The sequence below is a fragment of the Tarenaya hassleriana genome, unplaced genomic scaffold, assembly GCF_000463585.1.
Source record: "Tarenaya hassleriana unplaced genomic scaffold, ASM46358v1 Cleome3, whole genome shotgun sequence".
Classification (NCBI taxonomy): Eukaryota; Viridiplantae; Streptophyta; class Magnoliopsida; order Brassicales; family Cleomaceae; genus Tarenaya; species Tarenaya hassleriana.
In genome coordinates, this window is record NW_010966177.1 from 727,468 (window position 1) to 736,703 (window position 9,236).

The 9,236-nt window shown below is 35.5% G+C and overlaps 2 protein-coding genes across 3 annotated transcripts; one reads left to right on the forward strand and one right to left on the reverse strand.

Annotated features, from left to right (window-relative positions):
• Positions 1-587: 587 nt before the first annotated feature.
• On the forward strand, positions 588-1,317 carry LOC104818600 (60S ribosomal protein L39). The gene is made up of 3 exons (XM_010548236.1): positions 588-686; positions 780-883; positions 992-1,317. Exons 1-3 carry the CDS (start codon positions 684-686, stop codon positions 1,038-1,040), a joined length of 156 nt encoding a protein of 51 aa, XP_010546538.1. The 5' UTR covers positions 588-683; the 3' UTR covers positions 1,041-1,317.
• A 1,587-nt stretch (positions 1,318-2,904) lies between these two features.
• Positions 2,905-6,870, reverse strand: LOC104818601 (probable receptor-like protein kinase At1g80640). Of its 2 annotated transcripts, none has more exons than XM_019203146.1 (10): positions 6,551-6,870; positions 5,813-5,986; positions 5,457-5,719; positions 5,228-5,360; positions 4,881-4,944; positions 4,702-4,798; positions 4,316-4,418; positions 4,047-4,165; positions 3,443-3,532; positions 2,905-3,263 (listed from the first exon to the last, which is right to left on the reverse strand). In XM_019203146.1, exons 1-10 carry the CDS (start codon positions 6,690-6,692, stop codon positions 3,123-3,125), a joined length of 1,326 nt encoding a protein of 441 aa, XP_019058691.1. In that variant the 5' UTR covers positions 6,693-6,870; the 3' UTR covers positions 2,905-3,122. The 2 variants fall into 2 exon arrangements, with proteins under 2 accessions (XP_019058691.1, XP_019058690.1); XM_019203145.1 differs by having other exon boundaries at positions 5,813-6,019.
• Positions 6,871-9,236: the final 2,366 nt, after the last annotated feature.

A 9,236-nucleotide genomic window follows, 5' to 3' on the forward strand; every position in this document is an offset into this window, starting at 1 on the left:
ATTGGTTCATGAATGCATTACTTCAGCAGGGAGATTTGGAGCTTTTATGCAGAGAAACTGGCAAGATCGACTCCACGTGACTTAGCTCACGGATCTCAGTGGGTGGATTCGTTAAATGGAGGAACAAAGTTGCTTGCGAAACTCCTAATCCAGCACACAGTCTATACTCTATGGCACGAGAGGAGTACTAGAATCCATCGGGAGATCTTCAGCTCTGTCCATCAGGTGCGGGCTAGGCTCGATTGAGGAATACGAGACATCCTTATATCTCTGTAGAAACAAACCCTAACTGGCTGAGAATGCGAGTCTTCAGTTATGGTATCAGAGAACTTTACCCCATAGCATTGCGTTGTGAGTCATTCTGAACGGAGTAGTAATTATTTTGGTATCACTTTCATGGGATCCCAAGATTTTTTGTAATGAGCCATTTTTGTAACGGTTAATATACCAATCACATTAACCAAGAAAAAAGTATGCTGATTTAAAGTATGTTTTTAAGGTTTACGGAAATATGATATACGGTATTATTGGGTCACCGCACCCAAATCAAAACATTGGGCCTTAAATTGGGTTAAACTAAGTAGCTCTTACATTATGGGCCTTAGCCCAATAGCTCTATATTTAGGGTTCCGGCTCGATCGCCTTCATCGTTTCACCACAGTCCGAGATCGAACAACTCGAAAATGGTAAATCCTCTCTCTCCATCGCAGTTTTCTTATGAAATTGAAGAAAACGTACTGTTTTTGAACCTCTGTGTTGATTAATGTGAAAATCAACAGCCGTCGCACAAGACGTTCAGGATAAAGAAGAAGCTGGCGAAGAAGATGAGGCAGAACAGGCCGATTCCCCACTGGATCCGCCTTCGCACCGACAACACCATCAGGTTCGTATGCATATGTGGACTGTCAGTTAAAGCTGCTCTTGAGCCTGATTAGGTCAAAATCAGTGATTCGAGCTTCGATCTCTGATGGTGTGTCTGTGTGTGTTTCAGGTACAACGCGAAGCGCAGGCATTGGCGCAGAACCAAGCTCGGATTCTAAGAGGTCACACTGTGGGGTAGGGTTATCTTCTGGTGTGATGGTGCTTGTTGTGTTTTCATCTGTTTTCCTAATTATATGTGAGACAATCTTTTTATGATTGTTGGTTTATCACAGAATTTCCCCTTTGAGGTAGTATGGTATTTTATGATTTCAAAGGATTGAAATTGATTTCAGAGAATCTTTTTCCCTGTTTTGCTTTGGAGGGTTACTCTGAATTACCCATCTTGATTGTTGGAAATCTGTGATCCCTTTTGTGTGTGGGTTGAGTTCTGAAATAGTTATTCGTTTCGAGCTTGGGTATGGTGTAGTTAGTTTATAGGAATGCTGAAAGGGATTCATCATTCTTCTTCGTCGTCGAATGTAGGTGATACGATTTCCTTGTGTAAAGACATAGTTTAGTTGGCCGAAATCTTGATTCTTGAAACGGATGCTTCTCCTACAAGGTAGGTGAAAAAAACGTCCTTGGTTTTACTCTTATGAGTCGGGATTCAGAACTAGTTATCATTGTTTATATAACAGTTAGTTTTGTGGATTAGAAATGGTAACACGACTTTGGATCTTGTGTAAGATTTGGTTTAGTTGATAGAAATGATGGTAGGCATATGATGAAGATCAACCGGTTTGACCGGTTCGGATAAAAAAGGTCTAATTCCAATAAGACCAAACCAAGTAGCTCAGTAGAAGAACTTGTTGGAAATGAGAAAGTCATTTGTAGGAACTGATTCTCTCCGCTTTTATCCACATTTGTAGTATCATGGGTATGTTATCAATTACTTTTTTGCATCTATATATATATATATAAAATACAGCAGAGAGTGTTTTTTTATTTTTATTTGCAATTTGCATTGAGGAACCACTATCAGCACAAGTAATAGAGAGCCTAGTTTAATAAAACGTATGACGTAGCATTTTATTTGAGTTCACTCGGTTACCTGCTCCTTCTGCAGCCTTGTTTGTACCCATGGCTGAGTTTACCATTTTATAGGAAAACAGACAATTGTATCCGGACCATGGAACTCGCGCATCCTTGAAGATGTTGTGATATAAGAACTTCTGCCCTGGGAAAATGTCGCTCTGTAAGAGCTGCAGCTAACCGCAGGGGACCTGCTCTTAAGCACATATATGAGCTTCAGCTCATTTGTGTCCCAAAGTTATGGCATCGAAACGAGAAGGCTTTGCCGCAACTGCCATAATCCGATCACCTGAATTTCGATGAACTTGGAATAGATTCCTCCGATCTGGTCAGGTGGAAGGCGGGATTAAGCTCACTCTGCGTGCGCGCATGCGCGTGTCAGAGAGACGAAACGTATGAGGAATGGGCTTCTCCTTCAGAAGGCGGATATCGCGTGAGGTTGAAGGGTAAAATGGTCATTTCTTTGTTGTTCGAATCGAATCTACCGACCAAGGCTTTGAAAGGGAGAAGTAGGGATATACGATTCATCGAAACAAGATCGTATCGAATAAAAAAATACGATATTTTTTTCAAAATAAATTTTACAAAATTTTTGAAAGATGTTTTTTTAGAAAACTAAATTTTTTGAAATCGAAGCCAATAAAATCGAATTTTAAAAAAATCTTGAAAATCGATTTTTTTTTAAAATAATAAAAACTGAAACCGAATAGGAATATAATGAATGATGAATACATATTTTTTATCAAATCGAATCATTTCTGAATCGATCGAAACGGTCCCAAAAAAAAGATGCCAATGAAAAAGGAAAGGCAAACTGCACATATTAAAATTATTGTTTACCTTATCTCGTTTATCTAAATTAATAATGTGACTGAAAAATTAAATGTTTACAAGGCCACACATAGGATTTAAAAAATAAAAAAACATTGTTTTACTTCTCAACCCATAAAAGATTCAAAATATATCTGAATTTAAAAGTACAATTCTTTTTTATTGTTTTACTATAATCAATGTCACTGACATGTAACGTGGGGAAACTCATATAAACAATTTATACAAATAGAATCATACCCCGGAAAACTTTTACTCTTACATTTGCACCCCAAACCTTTGAATTGATCGGATAAACCCCATATACAAATTGAGGGAAGCAAGCAAAAGGCTCTGTGTTAAGAAGCTGGACGTGTTGCTACCCGGAGAGTACCTCCTAGCTCAACCGGCACGAGTGGAATAACCGAATGAAGTACATCGGTTATCAATGGTCGGTAACTCGGTTCCGGTTGCACACAAAGCACTGCCACGGCTGCGACCTGCGCGAAATTGATATAAGCTCGAATCCATCAAACGAAAACAAATTCGACCAACCGGTTCATATGGTTTCGATATAAAAACACAATCTATCCGATTTCGATATGTGATAGCCAATGTTGGTCGAACCAGATGAATCTATGAACCGGTTTTTTGCCTCGAAATGATGAATGAAACAAACCTGGTATAAATGTTTAAGATCCATTGTATCTTTTATGACGGGATCTATAATATTTGGGAGCTTCGACCTGTCTGTAAGTTGTGGCATTGCCTGCAACGTCAATAAGTTGTACAAGTTACAAGTATCAGAGAAGATTGTGATAATATGTCATGAGAGAGCACTAGGGTATCAATTTTGTCCCGAACCCCAAAACCCAACCCGAGTCTATGTGAAAAATATCGGGTTTCGAACCTAAATATATCGGTCCAAAAAAATCGGATTTTTGGGTTGGGCTTAAATCGGGATTCAAAACAGTCCGAAAGTTCAATTTTTTTTAAAATTAAAAAAAAAAAATCAGTTTACAAAGAAGAAATTAAGCGAGTCGATCCGACTCGACCCGAATCTGAAGCCTATAGGGTCGGGCTTCGTACTTGATTATTTAGGGTCGAAAAAATCGGACCGGTCTGAGTGCGAGCCCGAAACCCTCAGACCAAGTGAGGACTCGGACCGACCTCATTGACACCTCTACAGCACCAATGTTAACTAAAAGTAAAAACCAAGTAAACCGACTGAAGAAATATCCGGTTAACCAAATGGAATGTGTTGGACCGAGGTAGATACATACCCAAGTGACAAGAGATTGACACTGAGAAGATGACAATTTCTCGACAGGCCGCCTTCCCAACAAGAGTTCCAAAAGAACCACCCCGAACGCGTAAACATCGCTCTTATCCGTCAATTTTCCTACAATCAAGTGATCATATCATGAACTTTGTTTAAGTGTATCGATGAATCAAACTAATCGGTAACCGGTAACCGGTTATTAAACCGGAAAAATCCCGGTCTAGGACCGAACACAAATGGTAAATCTATGTGCTTAGTAAGTAGTATCACCGTCCAAGAGATATTCAGGAGCAACATAACCAAGTGTCCCCGAGAGTTTAATGTTGTTCTTGTCATGCACCCCTACGGTTACCGCGAGTCCGAAATCTGAAATCTGTACATTGATAGTTGTACATACAAAACAAAAAGACCGATATGATGTTAGGACAAAAATATCGGTATTCTTGTCATCCAGATTAGTTTTTCATTGGCAGAACCTTCATATAATCTTGTAGTATGGAGAAAAAGTTGCAATATCTGGAGATGTGTTGAATGGAAATAGTTATGCAAACCGGACCCAAACCAGTTGAACCACTCGGTTAAATGGGTTTTGAGCTCTGGTTTAGGTTGGTACTAGTCCCGGTTCAGCTCGGTTTACATTGATTCTAGTAAATTACCTTGGCGTGGAAGGAAGAATCGAGAAGAATATTAGAAGATTTCAGATCTCTGTGGATAACAGGAGGGCGGCAACGCTCGTGGAGATACTCTAACCCTCTGGTTCAATGAAAACGGGAAATCGGTTTAACGGTTATCAAAACAATAACCGGGGATTAATCGAAATGAGAACCGGTACTACCTTGCTGTGTCTAGAGCAATCTTCATCCGCATGTGCCATGTTAAAGCGGATCCACGAGAAGGTCCTAAAACATTAAATTATCAAGGTGTTATCATTATGAGGGGATGGCAATTATTCATATCCATGTAGCCACATGATCTGCCTCATTCATGTCTATGCATAATGCATTACATGTAGACCTGACATTATTAAAGAGAATCTGATAATTTCGGGTTTTCGAGGAACATAACAGGAAGGTAACACCAGAGTTATGTTTAATAACATTCACTGCTTCATACTTTCCAGTAAAAGATAGGTTAGATCAGTAAAAATCACGGTGATTTAGCTCTGAGGACGAGTGTTTTTACCGTGCAACTGTGAATCCAAAGATCCGTTCTCCATCAGCTCATAGACGATAAAGCTCGAGCTGGCTTCACTTCCATAACCCAACAGTGAGATAATGTTTGGGTGATGGATCTTTCCCAACAAGTCCACTTCGTTCTGTAAGAATCGGAATCTGAGTCAGAACAAGAACGGAAAAGAAATCGGGCTTCACTGAAAATGGAACTTGTTTTGTATTACTATATAAAATAGTACCTGAAACTCTCGTTTGGCTTCTTGGCTAATGTTTTCGATCTTCTTGATGGCTACTAGAGTGTTATTGTCCAGACAAGCCTTGTAAACGCATCCAAACCCCCCTTGTCCTAAAACATTCGTGTCCTTGAAACTGCCCGTGGCTTTGTCCAGCGTCTTGTAATCAAAGAACTGGACAGAACCCTTCTTGATAGACGTTCTTGCCGATGTTCTTGCTGAGGTTAGCCGCCACAGAAACGGTGACAGTGAAATCCCACTCTCTGTGTCTGAATTGAAAACACGACAGATCAGAACGGAAACAAAGACAATAACATCCCATGAACTAGAGTGGTTGCAGAAAGATGAAATCTAATCATCACCTGAGTTCTTGACATTGTTCTTGGTGGTTTTGAGAGATTGCTTCCACCGGTAAATCCAGAAACACAAACACCACAATACAACGACAGCGAGTGACGAGGAACTGATTATCAGACCAATCAGAAGCCTCTTGTGCGCATCTAACTTGTGTCCATGTCCCCTGCCCACTTCTTGTCCTGATACCATCGAATGGAAAACCCAGAAAATTTCTGAATCATTCCCATTGAAGTTCTTGAAATCAAACCCATCTCTCGAAATCGTAAACTGATTCGGAATCCAATCAATAAAAGGATACGTAAAATATAAAAAAACAGCTTAAAGGAGTGAGAAGCTCATAATTAGCATTAAATTATACAAAATTAAATAATAATTTCCTTGATTCCGAAACTTGACTCGAAGCACAGATCAACCGACAAAACCCCAGAAGCCAAAAGGCAGGTGGGTTTTCGATTCAATGGGGGATGAGACCAGGTTCGGACATAAACCAGGAGCTCAAGCTTTGGTAGACACAGATAAATCAGACAGACACAGAGCATTTCAAGTTTTAAAAAAAAAATTCAGACAACCATCGGAAAGAAGAACCAAGATTAAAGAGGTGATCGTGCAATCCAGAATCGAATCTGACCATACAGAAAAATCAAAATCAGTTTCCATGGACATCCATATATTGACACATACACTACAACACGTATGCATAAAGTAGATCGAGACAGAAAACAGGAGAGAGTAGAGGGAGTTACCAGGAGAGAAAGAAGACGCCATGGAAGTGTAAACTGGAGAGAGAGAAGGTTGTGAAGCAGGCGCATGAAGCGTAGGAGAAGCCGAAACACTGAGAAGAAGAAGAAGAAGAAGAAGAAGAAGATGAAGATGAAAGTTCCTCATCTGCTCACTCTCTCTTTCGCCGTCTCTTCAGACCTCTTGGTTCGAAGCAGCCGAGAGAGAGAGAGAGAGAGAGAGAGAGAGAGAGAGAGAGAGAGAGAGATTTGGGTAGTTTCAGGAGATTGACTTTTGTAAATTTAACAATTTGGCTGCTTCTTTTTTGGCGTTGCCTTTTTTCTGTGTCTGCAGAAAGGAGGGAGAGAGGAGATTATTTAAAAAAGTGCATCTTCTCAGAGGAACAAGAAAAAGGAATCTGCAGACAAAACTATTTCTAATTTTCTATAAAATAAAAATTACATATTTAAATAAATATTGTTATGTCCTACATTATAATTCGGGCTTTGCAAAGTCACGTTTATTTTTCTGTTACCAATAGATTACCCTTAAAGATTCCAAGTCTGTAATTTTTTTTTACCTTTTTGGTTAATTATACTTCCATTTAATTTTGTTTATAAACTAATGAGATGAGAGTAGGATTGTGCGATGAAACAGGGCTCATGAATTTTGGGACCCCACTTTTTAAAAATAATTATTACTATTAATTATATATTATTATAATACAATAAAATAAATCTACATTTGAAGAAAATATCCTTTCAATTTAATATTTATTTTAAAAAAAATTATTACTCTAATCAGCTTTTTAGATATAATTATTATACATTATATTATTTAATAAATAACTATAATGCCACACGTTATAATGCAAAATTTATATTAATTCAAAGTTAATATTATCATTAAATAATTTTATTATTAATTTTTGTTATATAAATTTATGTATTTTATTAAATATTTTTAATAATATTATTTTTTTATTATATAAATTTATAATTTATATTAATATAATTTTGTTTAATGTATAGAGCTCTAAAAAATTTGAAACGGCTCTAGATGAGAGTCAAATTTATAATTTTACGATTTATCTATCTTCACATTGATGTTTCATATTATATTATTAACACAAAAAAAATTAACAATTTTAAATTCCTTTTACTATATGAGAATTCGCAGTTACAATCTTTCTCATGCGTACTGAGCAAATCTTTATTCTCGATTAATAACTTTCAAACGATACGAGAGATATAAATTAGTTTAGATTGCTAATAACTGATATACTTATAAATCAATAGGCTAAAAGGATTCGAACCCTAATCTTAAAATTAAAGAAGTTAGTACTAAACCAACTCACTTGGCATCTTCCCAATTTTAAGTTAAAGTATAATTTTTTTATAAATTGAAAATTCATGTATAAATTATTGTGAAAAATAATAAAAGTTGATTTTTGGGTTTAAAAGTGACAAGATTGTTGATTTTGATTTGATCTTTGAATTATGGTAAATCTTTTGTCATTACCCATGCAAATTAAATTAATGTGATATTATAATATATGTATAGTATGAATTTTCACTTGGTGCATTAGAGAAAATATTGTTATCGCATGTGACGGATTTCAATTTCATTTGGCTAATCAAGTTGACTAAGAAGAAGAAAAACTGAATAAATAAATAAATAAAAGAAAAGGTGTTCGAACATATACAGCCATGCATTAGCTAACACAAGAGACTTTGACCACTCTCTAGATCTAAATAAATGCATTCTAAAATAGTTCCAAAATATTAGTTTCGAATTTTAATTATCATATTCACATAACAATTCAATCAAGTTTCTTATTTGCAAACATTATTTGTAAGTTTCAGTTGAATTCAAGTTTATATAAAACATGCCTTTTTAGTATAACTAGGAAAGACCCGTACGATGCGCGTGTTATTATTTTTATATACACTAAATTTGTTTATATAATTTTGGTAAAGAAATGATATACTAATAATTTGTTTGAGTTAGATTTATAAATTTAAATGTTTTTTGTATATCATACATTAATATCATATTATATGGATGGAATTCATTGTTTGAATATGCACTTTTGTTTTTGTATTTAGCTATATATATAACCTTATGTGTATCATCTATATATCCTAGGTTGGGATTACACGTATAAAATATATGATTTTAATTCCATCTTCAAATCAACTCACACAATAATACTCATTTAATATTGACAGATATAATAAAAAAGAACATATCCTAATTAAAAAAGTAGCGATGTCTCGATCCCATAATATTAAATTTCAAGTATTTTGTTTAGGGAGATTCACATATTAAATATTGAACTTTAACCAAATTTCCAAATTAAATACTTAACTATCCCACTCCCAAATTAAATACTCAACTATATTGAAATTCACAAATAAAAACTAAACTTTTCAAATTTTAACATATACCTAAAGGATAATCCAAAACAAAATCCTTTACTTTTTTTTCATCACAATTTAAACCCTATACTTTTTTTTATCAAAAAAACCCTATACTTTTCAAAATTTTAAAAATTATACACATTCATATACATATATTAATTATTATAAGCACAAAATCAATTACACATTTATTTTCCACAAAATTAATTGTACATTTATTTTCCACAAAATCAATTACACATTTATTTTCCACAAAATTAATTGTACATTTATTTTATATATTTATATG